The sequence below is a fragment of the Narcine bancroftii genome, chromosome 4 (assembly GCF_036971445.1).
Source record: "Narcine bancroftii isolate sNarBan1 chromosome 4, sNarBan1.hap1, whole genome shotgun sequence".
In the NCBI taxonomy this organism is placed as follows: Eukaryota; Metazoa; Chordata; class Chondrichthyes; order Torpediniformes; family Narcinidae; genus Narcine; species Narcine bancroftii.
Window position 1 is genome coordinate 2,238,122 of NC_091472.1, and position 25,431 is coordinate 2,263,552.

The 25,431-nt window shown below is 49.0% G+C and overlaps 1 protein-coding gene across 7 annotated transcripts in view; it reads right to left on the bottom strand.

Moving 5' to 3' along the window:
* The window catches only part of LOC138760275 (protein-tyrosine kinase 2-beta-like), a 159,687-nt gene that overhangs the window by 60,833 nt on the left and 73,423 nt on the right, over positions 1–25,431 (bottom strand). For all 7 annotated transcript variants that reach the window (XM_069930634.1, XM_069930629.1, XM_069930633.1 and 4 more), the window contains 6 exons: positions 14,340–14,569; positions 11,572–11,750; positions 5,162–5,249; positions 4,302–4,381; positions 3,197–3,259; positions 541–595 (listed from right to left, as the gene is read on the bottom strand). In XM_069930634.1, coding sequence (XP_069786735.1) covers positions 541–595; positions 3,197–3,259; positions 4,302–4,381; positions 5,162–5,249; positions 11,572–11,750; positions 14,340–14,528 — 654 coding nt within the window. In that variant the 5' untranslated portion in view covers positions 14,529–14,569. The remainder of the gene's footprint in view (positions 1–540; positions 596–3,196; positions 3,260–4,301; positions 4,382–5,161; positions 5,250–11,571; positions 11,751–14,339; positions 14,570–25,431) is intronic.

Genomic DNA, 25,431 nt, shown 5'->3' on the forward strand with positions numbered 1-25,431 from the left:
GTTGTCAGCCAATTGGGTGCAATGGGGCAGCACAGGCTCGTGGGCCAGAAGGGCCTGTCACCCTGCTGAATGTCTACATTTAAATATTTTATACAGGGAGTGGTGGGTGCCTGGGACGGGGCGTTGGGGCCGTGGTGGGTGCCTGGGAGGACCTGTTCCTGTGCTGGACTGGTCTGGTTCCCACAGTCTCTGGACCTTCCACCAATTCATGCTTGGTGATGGCTGTCTGTTGGATCTCCCCGACTGTTTGACGAACTCTGTATGTTATTATGTTGATGCTGTGTTATGGTTGAACTGGAGCAGCTTGGTCACAAGCGCAGGTGGTTCAGGTGTGCGGGTCCTGCGGGTGGTTCAGGAGTGCAGCCGCCAGTTCCACGCACGATGTGCTGTCCGCTCCTGGTCAGTTCTTGACTGGAGATGGTGTGGATCCCCGGACACAAGCCCCCACTGGCCCAGTGTTAACCTGCCATAACTGAACTTCATGCTGCAAAGAGCAAGATGGCCTGTGGTTATGACTGTCACCACAAGATGAGATCTTACCTTCATACTGTCTTGTAACTGCTTTGGAAAGAACAGATCGAGACCAACATCCTTCCTTCAAATCAAAAGGCAGAGGTGCATTATCTGGCTTTGTCTTTGAACATTAAATAATAATTGGTGCAGACAGATCACCCCGGCGGGGAGTGAGAGGTGAACAGTTCCGGCACCAAACCAGTGTGATATTCGGCGATTCCATTGCATCTGACACCTCCACCCCTCCCCCTTATGGATGAAGGAAAATCCCTGGAATTTGGAAGAATAAGAGGGGATCTTATAGAACCGTATAAAATTATGAAAGGCAGAGATAAGATAGAGATAGTTTCCATTGGTGGGGAAGACCAGGACGAGGGGGCAAAGCCTCAAGTTTCAGGGTAGTAGATTTAGGACAGAGATGAGGAGGAACTGCTATTCCCAGAGGGAGGAGAATCTGTGGAATTCGCTGCCCATTGAAGCAGTGGAGACAACTTCAGTAAATATATTTAAGACAAGGTTGGATAGATTTTTACATTTTCGGGAAATTAAGGGATACGGGGAAAAGGCAGGTAGGTGGAGATGAGCTGATCATCTGATCAGCCATGATCTCATTGAATGGTGGAGCAGGCTCGATGGGCCGGATGGCCAACCCCTGCTCCTATTTCTTAAGTTCTGATATTCTAAACCATTTCACTCAACATGCAGAATATCAATGCATTCATAGCTTAGATCTTCTCCCCAAAAACTCCACCTACAACCCACCCGCCTCTGAAAGCAGCCAACATATTGTCAAAACCCTTCCATGGCAGCCACACTCCCTGCATCCAATCACGTCAGGAAAAAGATTCACCAGTGGAAGAACAGCAGGTTTGCAGATGACACTAAGATTGGAGACGTTGTGGACAGTGAGGAAGGGTTTCAAAACTCGTAGAGGAATCTGGACCAGCTGGAAAAATGGGCTGAAAAATGGCCGATGGAATTTAATGCAGACAAGTGGAAGGTGTTGCATTTTGGAAGGACAAACCAAGAAAGGACGAACACGGTGAATGGTCGGGCACTGAGAAGTGCGGTAGGACAGAGGGATCTGGGAATACAGATACATAATTCCCCGAAAGTGGTGTCACAGGTGGACAGGGTTGTAAAGAGGGTTTTTGGCATATTTTGGCATAAATCAGACTACAGTGAAACCTCGTCAGAACGCAATTCGTTAATCCGCGGAATTGCTTATAGCGCGGGTGTCTGTGGACCCCAAATTGCTGCCCCTGCCCCCTGGCGCGGGATATCTGTGCAGGGGTGGCCACCGCGGGACGTCAGGGCAGGGGTGGCTGGCGAGGGATGTTGGGGCAGGGTTGGCCGCCGTGAGACGTCAGGGGAGGGGTGGCCAGTGATGAACATCGGGGCAGAGGAGGTCGCATCTGTTTCGCGACTCAGCTGTAATGTGGTATGAAATCTTGGACCCCAATTACTGCGTTCTCACGAGGTTTTACTATTGAGTACAGGAGTTGGGATGTTATGGTGAGGTTGTATCAGACATTGGTGAGGCCAAATTTGTAGAATTGTGTACAGTTTTGGTCACCGAACTACAGGAAAGAGATCAATAAGATAGCCCGTCTATGAGGCTATATGGGTGGAGCTGAGGAACGGGAAAGGTATGACCACACTCATGGGGTTGTATTATAGACTTCCCAATGGTCAACAAGAATTGGAGGAGTCAATCTGTAGAGAAATAGCTGACAGCTACAGGAAGCACAAAATTGTGATAGTGGGAGATTTTAACTTTCCACACAGTGACTGGGACTTCCACACTGTAAAAGGGCTGGACGGCTTGGAGTTTGTCAAGTGTGTTCAGGAAATATTCTAAACCAATATATAGAGGTACCAACTAGAGAGAGGGCAATATTGGATCTCCTATTAGGGATCGAGACAGGGCAGGTGACAGAAATATGTGTAGGGGAACATTTTGGGTGCAATGATTATAATGCCACTAGTTTCAAGTTAATTATGGAGGAGGATGGGTCTGGGCCTTAAGTTGAGATTGTAAATTGGAGAAAAACCAATTTTGAGGAAATGAGAAAGGGTTTAGAATCAAGGGTGCAGGACTGCCAGAGCGCTGCTCCAGCACCTCAGGGGTCCGTTCCAGGACTGCTACGGAGCATTCTGGTACGTTGTGGTGACAAAGGCAGTACCCCCCTCCCCCACTCGATTCTTGCCAGTCACACTACGCCCCCACCCGTTCTCAGGTTTTGACAAACTTCCCTGTCACCGTTTTGATGAGCTCCAGCACCTAAAAATTTACCATTGCACCACTGTCTAGAATGTGTGGATTGGGATGTTGTTTTTGGGCAAGGAGGTGTGAGGTAAGTGGACGACCTACAAAGGTGAAATGTTGAGAGTACAGAGTTTGTATGTTATTGTCAGGATCAAAGACAAGGTTAACAGGCAGAGGGAGCCATGGTTTTCGAGGATATTGGGGATCTGGGTCAGAAGAAGAGAGAGGTGTAGAACAGATAGAGGCAACATGGAATGAATGAGGTACTTGAGGAGTATAAAAAATGCAAGAGTTTCCAGAATTGACGGTCCTGATGTGGGGAGACTTTGCCGAAAGGTCCTGTGAGACAGCCGTATCCGGGGCTAGGTTCACAGCAGCAACGTTGTCCGAAGGGACAGCACTGAGAAAACTTACTCCAGTAACTCGAAGTTGGATTTCTTCTCCAGAGCCTTTGGGGGCAGGTTTTTGTAAAATCTCCTGATAGGAAGGGAGAAAGCAGAGAACCATTACCCAACCCCGTCTCATCACAGGTTTATTACGATCAGGCATTTCACAAAATCCAGCATTTCACTCCAATACCAGCTCACCTACGGTGCACATTTCCTGGGCACTGGAGTTAAGGGATCACAGAGGGAGGGGTGAGCAATGTCAGTGACCCCAGGTCCAAGGGGGAGAGGGGTCACTGAGGGAAGGGGATTGAAGTCGGGGGGGGCATTGGGCCCAGGGGGAGAGGGGGCACTGAGGGAAGGGGATTTATGTCAGGGGGACATTGGGCGCAGGGGGAGAGGGGGCACTGAGGGAAGGGGATTGAAGTCAGGGGGGCATTGGGCCCAGGGGGAAGGGGATTTATGTCAGGGGGGGCATTGGGCCCAGGGGGAGAGAGGGCAATGAGGGAAGGGGATTTATGTTGGGGAGACATTGGGCCCAGGGGGAGAGGGGGCACTGAGGGATGGGGATTTATGTTGGGGGGCATTGGGCCCAGGGGGAGAGGGGGCACTGAGGGATGGGGATTTATGTCGAGGGGGCATTGAGCCCAGGGGGAGAGGGGGCACTGAGAGAAGGGCATTTATGTCAGGGGGACATTGGGCACAGGGGGGAGAGGGGGCACTGAGGGAAGGTGATTTTTTGTCGGGGGGGCATTGGGCCCAGGGGGAGAAAGGGCACTGAGGGAAGGGGATTGAAGTCAGGGGGGCATTGGGCCCAGGGGAAGGGGATTTATGTCAGGGGGGCATTGGGCCCAGGGGGAGAGGGGGCAATGAGGGAAGGGGATTTATGTCGGGGGGACATTGGGCCCAGGGGGGAGAGGGGGCACTGAGGGAAGGTGATTTTTTGTCGGGGGGGCATTGGGCCCAGGGGGAGAAAGGGCACTGAGGGACAGTGTGAGGCGATTATCGTCACGATCTGTGCGTGTTTGGGGAGTGGCCCTTTAGTGATGACACGGTTATTCGGTTACAGACTCGGGCCTGGAATGACAATCTGTCACCTACCTGCTGGGATATTGACCTGCTGGGACACTTACCTGATCTCTAGGCAGCCGAGCTTCAAGGCCGTGTCCTGGTCCACCTGCTTTGCAACCTCCTGCATGTAGTCATGGCGCACCTGGTTGGGTGAAGGGGGTGGGTGGGAGGTGGACGATTAGCCATGACCCATCGTGTTCAGTCCAAGTAACCATTTACCCGGTCCCATCTCATTCTCTCCACATTCCATCAGCCCCCACCAACATTACACCCTCACCCAGCCACTGCAGGTATTGACAATGGACTCTACCCAGGGCGGCAAGGTTGGCCTAATGGTCACAGCGCCAGTGACCGAGATTCAAATCCTGCGCTGTCTGTCAGGAGTTTGTGCGTTTTCCCCGAGTCTGCATGGCTTTTCCCCCGGGGGCTCCAGTTTCCTCCACTGTTTGAAACTTACCGGTGTTGGAGGTTAATTGGGTGGTACAGACTCATGGGGCAGAAGGGCCTGTGACTCTGCTGTGTCTAAATTTAAAGTTGTACCCTCACCCACACACTGCCGCCGAGTCCAGCGCTCTAGAAGGCTACCACAGGCTGACATTTCTAGTCCCTCACCTCACTCAGCTCCCTGCTATCTTCCCCAGTCCCTCCCCCCCCACTGCCCATGGTGTTATATCTGTCCCATTGTGGACAATGGTCACCATCAGTCCATCTGCCCAGGCTAGCCCAGCCCTTGCTCCAGACCTCGTTTCTCTCAGCTCCCAGGGAACACAAACATGGGGATCAGCACCTCCCACTTGGTGACATCCACAGGCCCAGACCTGGGGACCCAGACGCAGCGACCCCCACCCCCCCACCCCCACCCCCAGCCCCAGCCCCAGCCCCGGGGACCCAGACCTGGAGGGTGAAAGCCAACAGTAATCACCTGCTGATAATAACACAAGAGAGTTGTTCTGTCTTGTTTAAAACTCTCCATGAAATCCTTGGGTAGGAATCGAATCCGCAGGTCATACCTATGAGAAATGTCAACAGCAGGTTTGCTGCAAGCTTGAAAACAATTTGTATAGTCATTTCAGTGTCTTGTTCCCCAACCATCACGAATGTACTGGACACACAGGAGACTGCAGATGCCAGAATCTGGAGCGAAATAACCTCAGCAGGTCAAGCAACATCGGTGGGAGAGAGAATGACAAAGGGTTCAAGCCGGAAACGTAGAAGCATGAGAGGAGACTTAATAGAGGTCTACAAGATTCTGAGAGGCATTGATAGGGTGGACGGCCAGCGCCTGTTTCCCAGGGCAGGATCAGCAAACACCAGGGGACGTGTGTACAAAGTGAAGGGAGGGAAGTTTAGGGGAGACGTCAAAGGTACTTTTATTTTTTCACAGAGAGTTATAGGGGCATTGGGACATCAGGACAGGGGTGGCTGGCGAGGGACGGTGGGGCAGAGTGCCTTGCCGGGTGGTGGTGGAGGCTGGAACATTGGGGGCATTTAATAGACAGACACATGGATGGAAGGGAAATGGAGGCTGACAAGGTAATACTACAAGTGTGGTCTCACCAGAGATTTGTAGAGTTGCAACATGACCTCTCTACTCCTGAACTCAATCCCCCTATGAATGAAGCCCAGCGTCCCATCAGTCATCTTAACTAGCCTATCAACCTGTGTGGTGACCTTGAGGGATATATGGATTTGTGCCCCAAGGTCCCTCTGTTCATCCACACCCTTCAGTAACCGACCATTAACCATGGACTCAGCCTCCTGGTTTGTCCTTCCAAAATGCATCACCTCACACTTATCTGGATTGAGTTCAGGAGTAGAGAGGTCATGTTGAAACTCTACAAATCTCTGGTGAGACCACGATTAGAGTATTGTGTTTAGTTCTGGTCACCTCATTATAGGAAGGATGTGGAAGCTGTGGAGAGAGTTCAGAGGAGATTTACAAGATTGTTGCCTGGATTGGGAAACAAGTCTATGAGGCAAGGTTAACAGAGCTGGGACTTTTCTCTTTGGTGCGAAGGAGGATGAGAGGAGACTTGATAGAGGTCGACAAGATTCTGAAAGGCATAGATAGGGTGGACAGCCAGTGCCTGTTTCCCAGGGCAGGATCAGCAAACACCAGAGGACGTGTGTACAAAGTGAAGGGAGGGAAATGTAGAGGAGACATCAGGGGTAAGTTTTTTTTTATATACACAGAGAGTTGTGGGGGCCTGGAATGCCTTGCCAGGGATGAAACATTGGGGACATTTAAGGCACATGGATGGAAGAAAAATAGAGGGTTACAGGGTTGGGAGGGTTAGTTTTTCTTTGTAATCTGAATATATGGGTCAACACAACATCGAGGGCTGAAGGGCCTGGACTGTGCTGTCGTGTTCTATGTTCTAATGCGCTATTGTAACATCATATTTTCCCCACACATTGCGACTGTTAATATTTATCTGTTCCTTCATATTTATCATCTTTTGTCTCTCTGAGATCATTTATTTTGCACGTATTGGATTATTTTACGTCGCCTGAAAGCTGCAGCAAGAGTTTCAGTGAATCTACCCTTGTGTTTATGACAATAAACTCTCCCCACGACCACGGCAAGGAAGGTCTCTGGATGCAGGACGTGCTGTAACCAAGTGACAAGCCAACAGCACAAACCGAGGTTTAATCCAGAGGATTCAGGGAGACACGCTGGCAAGGGGAAAGGGACGTTGCGAGCTGGGAATGGTTGGTTGGGTGGGGGGAGGGGAAGGGTAAACGATGGATCGCTGTTGACAAAGGAAGTGGCTGTGGAAAGTGATCCAGGCTCAGAAGGAATGGGGGTGGGGGGGGGGGGGGGGAGGGGGCAGCAAAGCACAAGTCTGCAGACGCTGTGATTGTAGTAAAAACTCAACGAGATGCTGGAGGAGCTCAGCTGGTCTCACAACATCCGTAGGGAACAACGATACTTGCCTATACATCTTTATCTCTGATCAACACTGCAAGACCACTGAATTCCTCCAGCGTTTCTATTTTACTCAAGGAAAGGGAGTTGAATCTGTCTGGATGGGGATAAGGAACAAATGGGGATGGGGGAAAGAAAGGGTCCAGAGCACAAAGTCTTCATCGGGTAATTATGGAATGTAACATAATGGGAAGTGCCCATCCAGACTGAACAAGACACGTTGGTAAAGGTGGTCCTTAAAAGGGTTGATGGAACACTGTTCAGATCTTGTGGAACCAGCTGGGGAGCAGGTAAAACACAACACTGTGGAAACATAAAGACTAGGTGCAGGGGTCGGCCATTTGTCCCTTCAAGCCTACACAACCGTTCAGTATGATCATGGCTGATCATCTACTCAGTACCCAGTACCTGCCTTCTCCCCTGACCCACGATCCCCTTCACCACAAGGGCCAAATCCAACTTCCTATTAAATGTGGAGAAGGAACTGGCTTCAACTACTTCCTGTGGTAAAGAATTCCACAGATTCACCACGATCTGAGACAAAAAAATTCTCCTCAGTCCTAAAAGACTTTATTCTTAAACTGTGACCCCTGGTTCTGGTTTCCCCCAACATCGGGAACAACCTTCCTGCATCTAGCCTGTCCAATCCCTGAAGAATTTTATATGTTTCTATAAGATTCCCCCCTCAATCTTCTAAATTCCAGCAAGTATAAACCTAGTTGATCCAGCCTTTCTTCATATGCAAGTCCTGCCATCCTTGGGATCAATGGTCAGGCCGTGTCCTTCACAGAGCAGCGGTCAAAATACAGAACCGACATTTCAGACTAGAGCCCTTCATCAAGGTATGGAAAAATGTCGGCAGGCATCTGAAGAAAAGAGTAGGAGAGGAGGGAGATGTGGTTGCAAAGGCAGGAGAACCCTGGTTTACATCTGCTCACGGACAGTGAGCCGGGATTAACTGGCAATCTCACACCAGTAATTCTCTGGAGAAGAGTGATCCACAATGATGGGATGACAGAGGGACCAAACTTTTAAAACCTGCAGCCTCACTGAAGTAAAAGGGAATCAGATAAGCGGTTGTGACAGTCAAAGGTGGTGTAGAGATTTAAACAATTATCTAGACCCTCTACAATGTAAGGAACATGCATGCAAGGACCACCACCAGCCAGGCCGTGCCCTCTTCACTCAGCTGCCATCGGGAAGGATGTGCAGGAGCCTGAAGACGAGCACCCAGTGGTACAAGGAACAGCTTCTTCCCCTCCACCGTCAGATTTCTCGCACAACCTCACTTAACTCTTCTGTGCACTAGTTATTTATTTCAATCTTGCATTGTAGGATTGTCATACAAAGCAATTTCTACACCTGTAATACACAATACTGCTGTCGCAGAACAACCAATTTCGCGACACACTTGCCAAAATAATCCCAATTCTGAACACCACAAGCTCTAGTGAAAAGTAGGAATTCTCCCTGACCCATAGGGAAGAGAATCTCAGGGTTGTATGTGATGTTGTGTATGTACTCTGACAGTTAATCTGAAGGAAGGGAGATTTCCACAAGTAGACTTTTAAAAAGTAATCATTATACTAGGACAGATTATATTTTATATTGTATATAGATATGTATTAAAAGGAGATAAATTGTGGCAGGTATTTTTTAAGTTTAGGTCACATACAAACACTTCGAAACAGATCTCATTTAAAATGCTGGAGCTCTGCTCAAGCCAGACAGTCTGGCTCCGAGTGCCTAAGGAGAAAGAGAATTCAGTTCTTCAGTTCAGCAGCAGGGACTGGAACATGACAAGTTTGTGGAAAAACCCATTTTGAAAACGGGTTGTGAGTTCTTCGTTCAGCCCGTTCAAAGCCCTTGTGGTCCATATAAGAGGAGATGGCTGGCTGTATAATGTTTTGCCTGAGATAAGGGAAACAGAAAAGGAACTCTATGGTGACTTGAAAGAAAGAGATTATCATCTGGAAAACCTTGATGGGGCAAGTTTCTTCAGCAAGACACTGACGTGGCTGATCAGAAGGAATCAGCTTGTGTCCAGGAACAAATCTCTTTCTGAAAACCTACAAGAAACTTCCTGAGTGGTAACCATTTACCTTTCAAGCATCAAAGCCTGGTGAATTTTATAAATGTTAAATTCTGTGCACAGTATAGGAATTGCCTGATACCAGTGAACTTGGAGGAGTGAGATTGGATTGTGAACCCAAGAACTTTTCTGAACTTATACATACATTACAGACAAGTACGCTTAAAATTAGAATGGGGTTAAGTTAGGTTAGTTAAGTTAATAGTGGTAAATTAAAGTGTGATTCTGTTGTCATGTTTAAAGAGAATTAAAAGCAACTTTTGTTTAAGTAACCATTTGTCTTGGTGAATATCTATTGCTGCTGGGTTTTGGGGTCCTCTGGGCTCGTAACAGTACCCTTTGATAAATGGGGCAGCAGAGACCAATCAGCATGGGCGGGGTTTAACAACAATGTTGTCTTGGCATTCCAGGGGCAGAAAAAGAGCAGATCAACGGGTCAGGAAATTGAGGAAGTTTCCACAAGGGAAAATGATCAAGTCAAAATCTAGCACAAGAAAAAAGATGGTGATGCTGTCAAAGTGGCTGTAAAGGCAGCGCTGCCACTGGAGGGGACCCAGTGCTGCTCCGGAGGGTTGAACTGCCCGTTCTAGCTCCAGTGGCTCTGTACAGCCGTTAAATGGCCTGTTAAAGGAACTGACTGTGTTTTTAAACTAAAATCCTTCAACCAAGGGTCGGGGTCCAAGATGGCAGTGCCTGTGCTTGGCAGCAGCTATAAAGGGTTGTAGGTTCTGGGCGAGCAGTAGACCGGAGCAGGGTACCAGAAACAGAGAGATCATGCCCTGTTGAGAAGGAGAAGCTGAGGAGATGACTCTACGGGACGGTGATCATGGTGAAGGCTCAGTGGCTGAGGGACCCACAAAGGTTGTGGGTGACTTGTGGTCAGGGGACGGGGAGGGTCCCATTTCTCAGGGGGTGGGATCCTGGTCATTCTACACCATGTGGGGGTGGGGAGAGACCCATTACTTGGGGTGGGGGGTGGGATCATTCCACACCCTGAGAGCTGTGAAGACAGGGTGGTGTGAGGAACGGACCAAAACCTCTATCAGATCAGCCAATGGCTGTACTGGCTGGCTGAGCCAATTCAAGGGGCTGAGTGGCCTTCCTGATTCCCTGATACCCTGCACAAGGCCTGGAGGCAAAGCAGGGGCTGGAATTGTCTTGGCCTTTCACGTGGAGGGATGAACAAGTCGGAGCAGTTGGGGCAGCATGAAAGATTCAAAAGCAAGCAGGCCGGTCTCAGAGTTTGGTTGATCGGTAATTCCAAGAACCCAGATCACTCGTATCCAGAGAATCATTGTCCTGAGCCTGACAGTTCATCATGTCCCACTCTCTGTAATCAGATAGAAAAGATTCCCAAAAAAGGCAGATGGGGGTGGGCATTTTGGAAGGACAAACCAACAAAGGACGTACACGGTGAATGTTCAGGCACTGAGGAGTGCGGTAGAACAAAGGGATCTGGGAATACAGATACACAATTCCCTGAATGTGGTGTCACAGGTGGACAGGGTTGTAAAGAGAACTTTTGGCATATTGGCTTCATAAATCAGAGTGCTGAGTACAGGAGTTGGGATGTGATGGTAAAGTTGTGTAAGACATTGGTGAGGCCAAATTTGGAGAACTGTGAGTAGTTTTGGTCACCAAACTACAGGAAAGAAATCAATAAGATAGAAAGAGTGCAGAGAAGATTTACTAGGATGTTGCCTGGACTTCAGGAACTGAGTTACAGGGAAAGGTTAAACAGGTTAGGACTTTATTCCCTGGAGTGTAGAAGAATGAGGGGAGATTTGATCGAGGTATTTAAAATGATGAGGGGGACAGACAGAGTAAATGCAGATGTGCTTTTTCCACTGAGGGTGGGTGAGATACAAACCAGAGGACGTGGGTTAAGGGTGAAAGGGGAAAAGGTTAGGGGGAACTTCTCCACACACAGAGTGGTGGGGATGTAGAATGAGCTGCCAGCTGAAGTGGTGAATGCGGGCTCAGTTTTAGCATTTAAGAAGAATTTGGACAGGTACATGGATGGGCGGGGTATGGAAGGGTATGGACTGGGTGCAGGTCAATGGGACTAGGCAAAGAAAAATGGTTTGGCACAGACTAGAGGGGCCGAGGGGGCCGTTTTCTGTGCTGTAATGTTCTATGGGGTGGGGGGGAGACTGGCCCAACCATTTCCCAGAGGTATTTGGAACTGAAGCTTATTCTGCAGGGTCTGTGATTGAGGCGGTGAACTAATCAGGCTTGGCACTGAGAAGGTGAGAGTCAGGGGTCCTCCGCTTTCACCAGGCTGGTCAACCAGAGAGCACAAGCGCAGTACCTCCACTCAGCCTGGTGGTGAAGACTCTCATACTTGACCTGAACCTCCTCGACCGTGAGGTCAGGGTGGAGCCAGTACACCTCGTCCGACTTCAAGTGCTTCAGCCGGAGTCCGTAGCAGCTCTTGAAGATAATATTGGGTCCCACTCTCCCACTGTCCAATATTGTATTGATGATCTCCTGTGGGCAGGAAGCGAGAGAGAGTGGTGATGAAAGACCAGTAGGGATCTGGCAGCCACTGGCCGTGACCCCAGGGTAAACTGGCCACAAATATTGAGAATCCCAACAGGCAGTGCTCACTCCCCATTCACAAGACATAGGAGCAGAAGAAGGCCCATTGGCCCATCGGGTCTGTTCTGTCATTATAATCGTGAGCTGATCCATCCTCCCAGTCAGCCCCACCCCCCGGCCTTCTCCCCGTAATCCTTAATCACCTCTGCCTTAAACACACCCAATGACCTCTCTTTCACAGCCTCCTGTGGCTACGTTCCACAGACTCACGGCCCTCTGATTAAAGACATTTCTCCACATCTCTGTTTTAAATTGATGCCCTTTTATCCCGAAATTGTGACCTCTGGTCGTAGAATCCCCGACCGTGGGAAACATCCTTGCCACATCAACTCTGTTCAGGCCTCGCACCATTTGAAATGCCTCGATAACATTCCCCCCTCATCCTCCTGTACCCCAAATCCAGTCCAAAATCAGATCATCGTTCCTCATGTGCTAACCCTTTCATTCTGGTATAATTCTGTAAATCTTCCCTGAGCCCTTTCCAACGTCTTTTTCTCAAATAAGGTGCCCTAAACTTTCCACAGTACTCCAAGTGAGGTCTCACCAGAGATCTATAGGGTCTCAGCTTCGTGTCCCTGGTCTTGTACCCTACCCTCTGGAATCGCATTCTTCACCCAGCGGCAGGCTGCCAGCAGCTGTGACAAACCACGTCGGCAATTCCAGTCACAGCAATTCGCACCTGTATGTAATTATCATTTAAAACACAGGCCAGGAGCAGGTCATCGATAATCTTGTCCTGTACTCCTGTTCACCAGAACCCTTCATTCCCCAATATCTGCATCTTAAACACCTTTACTGAGGCAATTCCACCATTGCCCTGAACAGGGAGTTTCAGATTTCGCTTAATTTACAACACGGTAAAGCCAACTGCAGCTCGTGAAACCTGTGCTGACAAATATCACCCAATTAACCTGGATATGAGACCACCCACGCAGGTTACGGGGAGAACTCAGCAGTCATGAGGGGGTTGCAAACTCCAGGGGAGCCACGGACCTGCGCAGGGTACCAGAAAAGGGGAGTCTGTCCCCCTGTTCCCAATGAGAAAGAGAAGTAGAGGAGATGACCTTATGGGAAGGCAACCACAGTGGGGGACCAGCGAGGGGCTGAATGGCTGAGGGATCCACAGGCTATGGGATGCTGGGGACCAGCTCACGGGAGCCAGGTATTGGGACTGGGATTCGAGAGGGTGCTGAGGGCAAGAAGGGATCCCAAAGGGCCACGGGCTCTGGAGGCTTCCTGATCGTGTCGGAGGTTTGGATCTGGAGCTCGGGTGGCCGATGGATTGAACAGGAGTCTATGCAGCCACCGGAGCTGGAGGTGAATCCAAGGACACTCAGTGTCTCTGAAGGGACTCTCTTACTTCTTTTTCACTTGTAGTGTAGGGGGGCCGGGGAACACTGATGGGGATTCTGTGTCTGCCTTACAGCAATTTTGTTCTCCCATCGTCTGCTCCGGTTCCCTCCCACCGAAAACCAACAGGTGCTGTGGGTAATTGGGCGGCACGGGCTTATGGGCCGGAAAGGCCTGATACTGTGCTGGATGTCTTAAAATAAAATTGATTTGCCCCCGTGTGCAAAGGCACAAGGCAGGGGCAGAAATAGGCCATTCATCCCATCGAATCCACTCTGTCATTTAATCATGAGCTGATCCATTTCCCCACTCAGCCCCACTGCCCGCCCTTCTCCCCACAACTTGGCTAATCAGGAACCTATCAATCTCTGCCTTAAATACAACCAATGACCCGGCCTCCACAACTGTCTGTGGCAACAAATTTCACAGATTCACCTCCCTCTGGCTGAAGAAATTCCTCTGCATCTCTGTTCCAAGTGGACGTCTTTCAATCCTGAAGTTGTGCCCTCTTGTCCTAGACTCTCCCACCATGGGAAACAACCTTTTGACATTGACTCTGGCCACACCTTTCAACATTCAAAATGTTTCAATGAGACACCCCCTCATTCTCCTAAATTCCAACGAGGCCAGGCCAAAAGCATCAAACGCTCCTCATATGATAACCTTTTCATTCCCAGAATTATCCTTTTGAACCTCCTCTGAAACCTCTCCAATGTCAGGACATTCTTTCTGAAATGAGGAGCTCAAAACTGCTCACAATCTCCACATGAGGCCTCAACAGGGCCTGATAAACCCCAACATCTCATCCCTGCTCTTAGATTCTATTCCTCTCGAAACAAACGGCAACATTACCTTTGCCTTCTTCACCCCCGACTCAACCTGCAAGTTTCCCTTCAGGCTCCTGCACGAGGAATCCCAGGCCCCTTCACACCTGGGGATTTTCAACCTTCTCCCATTTGGAAAATAGTCTGTCCGCTAATTTTTTTTGACCAAAGTGTATGACCGTCCACTTTCTGACATTATATTTCATTTTCTGCGCTGACTTTCCTTAATCAGTCCATGCCTTTCCAAATGCTTGTGGCTGCTGTCTCTCAGAATCGTGTGCGTGGAGAACATTGCTGACCTTACCCTGATCTCAGTCGAGTGATCGCACTTCACCAGCTTGAAGTTCTTGCCCAGATTAATGTTGGTGTTGCTGCAGAAGCACACCTTGAGGATCTTGCTGCCCACTCCTTCCGCCTCCCTATCCGCTTCGATGCACAGGGACTGGCTGGCTGTGCCGGCCCACCTCCCAAGCGTGTTGGCATTGCCGCTCATTTTACCAGCTGCCGGCGTGCTGGGACTGCACCATCACTCACCTGCGGAAGCAGAGGTGTTCAGTAAAAACACAACGCTGGAGAAACTCAACAGATCAGACGGTGTCATTTATAGAGCAGAGATTTAAATACCAAATCAAACTGAGAACATTGCAGCACAGAAACAACCCCTTCGGCCCTTCTAGTATGTGCCAAACCATGCGTTTTGCCTAGTTCCACTGACTTGCACCCAGTCTGTACCCTCCATGCACCTGTCCAAATTCCTCTTAAATGTTAAAATTGAGCCCACATTCACCACTTCAGCCGGCAGCTCGTTCCACACCCCCACCACTCTCTGTGTGAAGAAATTCCCCCTCACATTCCCCCTAATCTTTTCCCTTTTCACCCTTAACCCATGTCCTCTGGTTTGTATCTCACCCACCCTCAGTGGAAAAAGTTGACCTATATTTACTCTGTCTGTGCCCTCATAATTTTAAATACCTCGACCAAATCTCCCCTCATTCTTTTACATTCCAGGGAATGAGTTCGAAGCTGTTTAACCTTTCCCTGTAACTCAGTTCCTGACGTCCAGGCAACATCCTAGTAAATCTTCTCTGCACTCTTTCTATCTTATTGATCTCTTTCCTGAAGTTCAGTGACCAAAACTGCACACAAATCTCCAAATTTGGCCTTTCCACAAAGGAGAGCAGGAGGCAATGACTACAATTCGGAGGGTCAGAGATCGTGACGGATGGAGAGACATGATCACCCGCGCTGAATGGCACCTGAATCTGGAATGAATGGGTTTGTGGCCAAGTTTGTAGATGATATGAAGGGAGGTGGAGGAGCAGGTCATGTAGGGGGAACAGGGAGGCTACAGAAGGACTCAGTCAGATGAGAAGAACGGGCAGAGAAATGGCAAATGAAATATAAATGTCAGAAAGTTTACGAACCTGGAACCCAATGGAAGAACGTACAACCTCTACCAGACAGCACCGGTGATCTACCAGACTGACGGCTCATCGGAGCAGCACACTATCATGTGCCATGGAGAAGTTGCTGCCCTCCCCGCCAAAAAACCAGAACACCATCAAAGCAATGGTGTTATGGAGGTCTGTGGGTCTCCCCCAAGGGCAGGTGTCTCCCCTCTCCCCCCCACCCCTTCACTGAAACCAGCCCAGATCTTCCCAGCTCTGTTGACAGGTCATTGAACTGAAACATTCACTCCATTTCTCTCTCTCTGCTAACAGTTCACAAGATCAAGGCCATTCAGCCCATTGAGTCAACTATGCTACTCCACTATGAGCTAAACCATTCTCACGTCTAGTTCCAGGTTCCAGCCTTTTCCTCATATTCCTTGATACCTTGACTAATTAGATCCCAATCAATCTCCTCCTTAAACTCCCCCAATGATCCGGCCTCCACAGCTGGATGTGGCAACGAATTCCACGACCCTCTGGCTGAAGAAATTTCTCATCTCTGTGTTAAATGGGTCCCTTCTAATTCTAAGACTGTCCTCTCTAGTCCTGGACTCACCTCCACCAAGGGGAACATCTACTCTGTCCAATCCTTTCAGCATTCAAAATGTTTCTCTGAATCTTTCATTCTTCGACATTCCAATAAATCCAGTCCAAGAGCCGCTAAACGTTCCTCATATGTTGGCCCCTGCATTCCAGGAATCATCCTGGTAAATCTTCTCTGCACCCTCTCCAACATCATAACATCCTTTCTAAGATAAGATGCCCAAAACTGCACATAGTTCTCCAAATGAGGGCTCACCAGGGCCCTGTGGAGCCTCATCAACACCTCTTTACTCTTATACTCGGTTTCCCTGAAATAAATCCCAACATAACCTTTGCCTTCTTTACTGCCGATCCACCCTGGTGGGGAGCCTTTAGGGTATCCTGCATGAGGACCCCCAAGTCCCTCTGTACTTACGAAGTTTGAATTTTCTCCCCATCTAAATAATAATCTGCCTGTTTATTTCCATGTCCAAAATGTCCACCGTACATTTCTCCATATTGGATCTCATCTGTCGTTTCTTCGCCCCCCTCTCCTAACCTGGCCAAGTCTCTGCAACCTTTCTGTTTCTTCAACATTTCCTACTCCACCACCTATCGTGGAGTCATCTGCAAACGTGGCCACAAAACCATTCACTCCATAATCAAAATCATCAATATACATTATAAACAGAAGCGGCCCCAACACCGACTCCTGCAGACATCACTAGTAACTGGCAGTCAACCAGAGCAGGACCCCTTTATTCCCACCCTTTTCTTCCTGCCCATCAGCCAATGCTCAACCCAGTCAAATATCTTTCCTGTAATTCCATGGACTCTCCTCTTATTAAACAGCCTCTTATGTGGCACCTTATCGAAGGCCTTTTGAAAATCAAACACAGCCTCTTCCTTGTCCATCCTACTGGAGATTTCCTCAAAGAATTCCAATAGGTTGGTCAGGCAGGATCGTCCCTTCGTGAACCCATGCTGGCTTGGACCTACCCTGCCACGCACCTTGAGGTATTTCATAACCTCGTCCTTGAGGATTGATTCCAATATCTTTCCAACTGCCGAGGTCAGACTAATGGGCCTATAATTTCCTTTTTTCTGCCTCCCTCCTTTCTTAAACAGCGGGACTACATTTGCAACCTTCCAATCCTCGGGAACCGTGCCAGAGTCTATTGATTTCTGGAAAATCAATTCCAATGCCGGTACAATCTCCAAGGCACCTCCTTCAGAACCCATGGGTGCCTCTCATCTGGTCCTGGAGACTGTCTACTTTTAGACCATTCAGCTTACTAAGCACAATCTCTCTTGTAATCCCGACAGTATTTAATTCTATTTCCGGAGACTTCTAACAGATATATCGCTAGGGCCTTACTCAGAAGACTGATTCTGCCATCTATATTACCCATTTTTTGGGTAATAATTTCTCAAGCTTCATTTTCAATCAGCCCTAGATCTACTCCATATATTTTTTAAATACTCTTAGTTTCCTTCTGTATGTTGTTTCCCAACTTCCTTTTATAATTCATCTTTTCTTTCCTCATGACTTCCTTTGTCTCTTTCTGTAAGTTTGTAAAAGTTTCCCGTCCTTTGTTTTCCCACTAATTTTTGCCTCCTCAACTGCCCTCCCTTTTATTTTTACCTTAACCTCTTTTGTTAGCCACAGGCTGGCAGTCTCCCACTCTGCTGGGCATTGCCAGCTGCACCTGCAACAACTGGTGGGCAAGACGGGTGGGTGCGACAAGGCTGAGAGCACAGGACGTGTCCCACAAGAGACCAGAAGAGCAGGAATAGGCCATTCAGCCCATTGAGTCTGTCCCACCAATCACTCATGAGGTGATCCATTTTCTCACTCAGCTCCAATGCCTTCTCCCATAACCTTTGATGCCCTGGCTAATCCTAACAATCTCTGCCTTAAATGACCTCGCCTCCTTAACTGCCTGTGGCAGCAAATTCCACCCTCTACAGAGGAAGAAATTCCTCTGTATCTCTGTTCCAAATGGACGTCCTTCAGCACCACACAGAGAGATCTGCAGCAGGGTGAAGTGTTGAGGTCCAAGCACTGCAGATTAGATCAAGAGTAGTCAAAGAGTTTAGATGCCATCTAACCTCAGGATCTAGTGCCTACACTTGCAGTCAGCTCAGAGTTAAGTACATTTCTTAACAGTCGTAGAGTTTGCCACTAAAGGATAAAGGGGACAATATGTGCCTGGAGGCGGAGGAGGTTGGGGAGATCGTAAATGAACACTTTACATCAGTATTCACAACAGAAAAGGACCTTGATCACAGTGAGGTCAGAATAGAATGGTCTGTGCTGGACAGTGTGGAGTTTAAGGAAGTGTTGGATCTTCTTCAAAACACCGCGATTGACAAGTCCCCGGGGCCGGACGTAATAAACCCCAGGCTGCTGTGGGAAGAGATAACTGGGGCAGTAGCTATGATCTTTGAATCTTCTTTGGCTGCAGGGAAGGTGCCGGAGGATTGGAGAATGGCAAATGTAGTCCCCTTGTTTAAAAAAGGTAACAGGGAGAATTCTGGGAATTCTATACCCGTGAGTCTTACGTCAGTGGGGCGTAAACTAATGGAGAGGGTTCAAAAGGATAGGATCTATGAGCATTTGGAGAAGTCCAGTCTACTCAAGGATAGTCAGCGGGGCTTTGTGAAGGGAAGGTCATGCCTCATGGGTCTAATTGAGTATTTTGAGGAGGTAACAAAAGAAATTGATGAGGGTTGGGTGGTAGATGTGGTCTGCATGGATTTTAGCACGGCATTTGACCAGGTCCTCTCGAGAGACACATCCAGAAAGTCATGAGGCTTAGGATCAGTGAAACCTTGGCCGTGTGGATAAAAAATTGGCTTGTAGGAAGAAAGCAGAGAGTAGTCGTGGAAGGAAAGTTTTCTGCCTGGAGGTCAGTGACTAGTGGAGGGGCCGCAGGGATCTGTTCTGGGACCCTTGCTCTTTGTGATTTTTATAAATGACCTGGATGAAGAGGCGGACGGATGTGTCAGTAAGTTTGTGGATGATGCGAAGGTTGGAGGAGTTGTGGATGGAGCTGAAGGTTGTTGAAGGTTACAAGAGGATAGAGTAAGGATGCAGAGTTGGGCAGAAAAGTGGCAGCTGGAGTTCAATCCGGACAAGTGTGAGGTGATGCATTTTGGAAGGACAAACCAGAAGGTCATGTACAGGGTTAATGGTCAGTTATTTAAGAGTGTGGATTAACAGAGGGACCTTGGGGTCCAAATCCCTACATCCCTGAAGGTCACCGCACAGGTTGACAGGATAGTTAAGAAGGCCAAAAGGACACTGGGATTCATTAATGGGGGAATTGAGTTAAGGAGTAGAGAGGTCATGTAACAATTCTACAAATCTCTGGTGAGACCACACTTGGAGTATTGTGTTCATTTCTGGTCACCTCATTAGAGGAAGGATGTGGAAGCTGTGGAGAGGGGGCAGAGGAGATTTACCAAGATGTTGTCTGGATTGAGAAGCAAGTCTTATGAGGGCAAGGTTAGCAGAGCTGGGACTTTTCTCCTTTCAAAGAAGGCTGAAAGGAGATTTGATAGAGGTCTACAAGATTCTGAGAGGCAGAGATAGGCGCTGGCCGTCCACCCTGTTTCCCAGGGCAGGATCAGCAAACACCAGAGGACATCTGCAAAAAAGTGAAGGGAGGGAAGTTTAGGGGAGACGTCAGGGGTAAGTTTTTTTTACACCAAGAATTGTGGGAGCCTGGATGCCTTGGTGGGGTGGGGGGGTGGAGGCTGGAACATTAGGGACAAGAGATTCTTAAACACATGGATGGAGGAAAAATAGAGGATTACAGGGTAGGGAGGGTTTAGTACACGGTCAGAAGGCCTGTACTATGCTGTATGTTCTATGAAACAGGCCTTTCAACCCACTTAGTCAGTGCTAATCGCTTTATTCTACCTCCCCTGATTGGTCAGACCTTAGCCCTCCAGATCCTCCCATTCATGTACCTGGCCAATCTTCTCGGATATACCCAAATCAAACCAACATTCACCACTTCAGCTGGCAGCTCATTCCACACTCCCACCCCTCTCTCCATGAAGAAGAACCCCCTCATGTAAGATATAGGCAAGTTCAATACAACTTTTAAAATCATTTATATCTGATGCCACAAAAATTAAATTGGTTAAGCCCTGCTGTATGAGATTTATGTTTTAGTTGTCGATGTGAGATTCGAACCTTTTCGCATTCACTTGGCAAAGTCCTAAAGTTAGACAATTTTGGAACGAATTACCGGGGGATAATTCCCACAGGACCTGATGTTATTTTTATTGAATAATATTAAAGTTATAAGGCCAAAATTAAATATGTTTCAAACTGAATTTGTTTAGCTACGGCTAGGAAATGTACAGCAATATCATGGAAGTCAGAAAGAGATTAAGGTTTGGAAAGGTGACAGAACTTCATCGTTGTAGCACCGTAAAGAGAACATTACTCATCAGCTGCGAGATAAATATCATGTATTTTGGAAAATGTGGAGCCCTTATTTACAAAGTGTGGGTCTGCATGTTTACACTCTGAAGATCTCACTTCTTGTTAACCTCCAATATAAACTTTATGGTAATAAATGTTTTATTTTCTTGGCATTTTTTTTTCTTTATGGATGGGGGGGTGTGGGAAGGTTGAGGGGAATGGGAAGATATTACCACATGTAATAATTTTTTTTAGAATAGTTTACAATTGAATGTAATTATATTGTGGTTTAAAATTTATAAATTATTTTTAAAAATGTTCTCTGGTTTGTATCTCACCCACCCTCAGAAAAAGCTGATCTACATTTACTCTGTCTGTCCCCCTCATAATTTTAAATACCTCGATCAAATCTCCCCTCATTCTTCTACGCTCCAGGGAATAAAGTCCGTACCTGTTTAACTTCAGTTCCTGAAGTCTAGGCAACATCCGAGAAATCTCTACACTCTGTCTATCTTATTGATCCTTTTCCTGTAGTTCAGTGACCAAAACTGCTCACAATTCTCCAAATTTGGCCTCACCAATGTCTTCTACAACTTTACCATCACATCCCAACTCCTGTACTCAATACTTGGATTTAAATTTTGATATACAGTACGGTAACAGGCCATTTTAGCACATGAATTCCCAATTATAGCAAATTAATCTACAATCCACAGTAAGATTTTTTTAACCATGGTGGGAGGCAACCAGAGCACCCAGTGAAAACACACACAGACACTGAAAGGACGTTCAAACTCCTTATAGACAGCATGGCAACTTGGTTCCTGAAGTCGCGGCAAAATCCTTGTAAATTTTCTCCCCACTCCTTTAATCTTATTGATATCTTTCATGATCATTGATACAGATGTCAAACAACAATGGTCCCAGCACCGATCCCTGAGACACACCACTAGTCACAGGCCTCCAGTCTGAGAAGCATCATCCACCGTAGAGCTTCTCCCGTAGAGCCATTGTCGAATCCAGTTCACTACTTCATCATGAATCCCCAGCGTCAGGACCTTCCTGACTAACCTCCCATGTGGGACCTTGTCAAAGGCCTTACTAATTTCCATGTAGACAACATCCACAGCCTTTCCTCCATCCACCTTCCTGATAACCTCCTCAAACTCCCCAAGATTGGTTAAACATGACCAACAAAGCCATGTTGACTGTTCCTAATCTGTCTTTGGATATCTAAATAATTGTATATTTGATCTCTTGGATCACCTTCCAATAATTTACCAACCACTGACACATTGGTGGTTGAGATATTCCGGGGCATGCCCTGTTTCCCCCAGCCCCTCCTGAACATTCCCACCCCCCACGGAAATTCAACATCAAGGAGAGCTTCCCTGATCTCCAAAGGTGAACTGGGAGGGTTCGGGGTTGAGCCGGGGCAGGATTGGGGGCAGGGAGGTGGGGCTGGGGCGGGATTGGGGGCAGGGGGGTGGGGCTGGGGCGGGATTGGGGGCAGGGGGGTGGGGCTGGGGCGGGATTGGGGGCAGGGGGTGTGGGTGGGGCGGGATTGGGGGCAGGGGGGGGTGGGGCTGGGGTGGGATTGGGGTGGGAGTGGGGTCCAGATTGAGGCATGACCAGGGAGAAGACACCTTCCATAACTTTGTGGGAAATGAGCTCAAACCTTCAGCCACGTTTCCTGCCAGTGGGAAGGAGGGGGTGAGCAGTCCCTGTGGTGACGCTGTCCCTGCGTAGCTGGCCAAGAGGAAGGTCCAGCAGTGACGGGGGTGGACTTCTGATTTCGGGAGTGACCCATGGTGGTGATGGGGTGAGGAACTAACACTCTGGTGTGCATCAATGGGCTGAGGCAGAGATGGGTGGGCAGCTGTATGCACCTTGGAGTGAGCATCTCCATTGACCTGTCCTGGTCAATCCAAGTCGATGCAATGGCCAACAGTTCACTCCAGTTCTCCACTTCCTCAGAACCACATGCAGGCTTCTATCAGGGTGTATCACTGCGCGGGAGGGCAACTGCTCCCCAGAACACCGCAAAAAAACTGCAGAGGGGTGTAGATGTGACCCAAATCTTCACACACCATCTCGCCTCCATCACGCTCCCTCCCCCCAACGCGTGTCCCCTCCCCCTGGCGTGCTCCCCCTCCCCTCCAGCGCGCACCCCCTCCCCTCCGACACACGCCCCCACTCCTCCGACACACGCCCCCCTTCTGCTGGTGCCCCCTCCCCTCTGTCAACTCTGTTAATACCTCCCACTGCCTTGGGAAAGCAGTCAATATATGGAACCATAGAACATTGGCCCTTCTAGTCTATGCCAAACTATTATACAGCCTAGTCCCAGTGACCTGTACCCAGTCCATAGCTGCCTGTACCCCTCCCATCCATGCACCTGCCCACATTTGTAATAGTGTAATGAAGAGAGGTTGACGACTGGAGGTTTTTTGAATGAGGAAGATTCCCCACGTCACTCAACCAGTGCCTCTCTGTCCTTGTTCGACATCCCTCTCTTCCACGGGGGACAAGGGAGGTTGGCTGCTCCAGGCCAACACTCTCCCTCCCTCTCTCCCCACCATCCACCCCCAACCCCTGTCTCCCGCAGGCTTGTTTGTTGGAGCTGGGTGTGCGAGGCGGGCAGGTCTGAACGGATCCAGGCTGCTGGAAGGGGAGACCATGTCCTGACAAGACAGCTGCACATTCCATCCCGCAGGGCGTGTCGGAGTCTCTGTGGGCACAGCCAGTCCAGCCCCATGTTCCTGCCAGAGCGGATCCCCATCTCGGAGTCTCTGTAGGCACAGCTTCCGATACGACACCGGAGAGGTGGATTGCCAGCTCTAATGCTCCACCCCAGCTCGCAGGGAGTTAACCCAAGCACCCCAGTCACGGGAATGTCTGGGGGCCAGAGTTACATCCTTGCAGGGGAGTGGGGGGCAGGGATAAATCCCCCAGGTGGAGCGTAGAAAGATGAGAGGAGACTTGATAGAGGTCTGCAAGATTACAAGAGGCATAGATTGGGTGGACAGTCAGTGCCTGTTTCCCAGGGTCGGATCAGCAAACACCAGACAAAGTGAAGGGAGGGAAGTTTAGGGGAGACTTCAGGGGTACATTTTTAAATTTCGAGTTGTTAGGGCCTTGCTGGTGAAGGTGGTGGAGGTTGGAACATTAGGGGCGTTTAAGAGATTCTTAGACAGAAACATTGAGGGTTACGAGGAGGGGAGGGATTGGGTTGGCACAACATGGAGGGCCGAAGGGCCTGTACTGTGCTGTTGTATTTTCTGTTCGATGATCCACAGACACTGCCTGACTTTGACATTTCATGCACGATTTTTATTTATTGTTTACACTGTGACGCTGCCGCAAAACAGCAAGTTTCATTACTTGCTCGGGACAAGTTCTGATTCTGAAGAGTTGGAAGCGGTGATGCTGGCATGGATCGGTGGGATCAATGGTCCAACGCCAGATGTGGCAGCGGTGGTCCACCGCGCAGCGAACCCACGCAATGGAAGCGAGTTGGTTGACGGTGGAGCGCACAACAGGGTTCACACGGGAACCACAGGGGGCGGGAAGTGAGCAGCTTCACCCCCCCAACCCCACACAGAGCCTCCCCCACGGTTCGAACCAAGCGGCAGCCCCAGACAGAGAGAGACATGGAAGTCTGGAGACACATGGGTGGAACTCTGCCGGTCTTGCACCGTCCATTGGAGCCAAAGGCACTGTATATTATTAATGTTACGGGCCTGAACCCTTCGTCGAGGAATAATTCCGTGAAGAAGGGCTCAGGCCTGAAATGTCGGCAGCGTATCCTTGCCTTCAATGGAAGCTGAGAGACCAGCCGAGTTCCTCCAGCATTTTGATATGTCAAACCCAAACAACATTCTTCCCATTCCTTAGCTCTCAGCTGCACTGGCTGGGACTTGCTTGATCACCTGCTCTCCTTCGAGAGGGCTCAGGAACCCGATGCAGGACATTTAGCCCCTCGTTCTGTTCTACCTTCCCCACACCAGTGCCATGTCCCTCAAGGTTCCAAAAGTCTCCCTGTCTCTTCAACAGCTTTGTGGACCGGGATGGGTTTGGAAGATTTGCCCAGAATGCCCACATGGACTAATTGGGCCCAGGTCAAAAACCTCACCGCCTTCAGATGTAAACAAAGTCACCTCATCTCGTCTTTGACCCCTGACTTCCCACAGAGAAAACATCCTCAGGTTTGGACAGTAGCAGATACCAGAGGACACCTGTATAAGGTGAGGAGAGGAAGGATAGGGGATGTGCTGTGGTTTTTTTAATATATACAGAGGGTAGCAGGTGCCTGAATGCCTTGCCAGGGATGGTGATGGAGGCTGGAACATTAGGGGCATTTAAAAGACTCAGACAGGGATATGGATGGAAGGGAAATAGAGGATATCAGGGAGGGAAGGGTTAGTTTGTTGTGAAGGCACAACATTGTGGGCTGAGGGGGGCCTGCACTGTTCTGGAATGTTCTATTCTGCACAAGAACAGCAGAGTGAAACACGGAAGTCGGGCTGCAGTGTGAGTTCACTTTGAACGGAGTGAGGAAGGTTTGTTGCAGCAGGCCTCTTCTGTGGGTGGGGGAGTGGGTGACAGGAGGGGTGGAGAGTGTGGATGGGACTCCTCAGGACCACCTTTCTAGACTCCCAGCCGACAGATACATCCCCACCCTGCCTGACCTTTCCTTGCCACACAACCCATGATGCATCAAATCCTCTGTAATGTGGCAACTGTACAAGGTACTGGTGAGACCGCACCTGGAGTACTGAGTCCAGTTCTGGTCTCCATATTTGAGGAAGGGTATACTGGCTTTGGAGACGGTCCAGAGGAGGTTTACTAGGTTGATCCCTGGGATGAAGGGGTTGACTTATGATGAAAGATTAAATCGTCGAGGATTATATTCGCTCGAGTTCAGAAGAATGAGAGGAGATCTTATAGAAACATATAGGATTATGAAGGGTATGGATAGG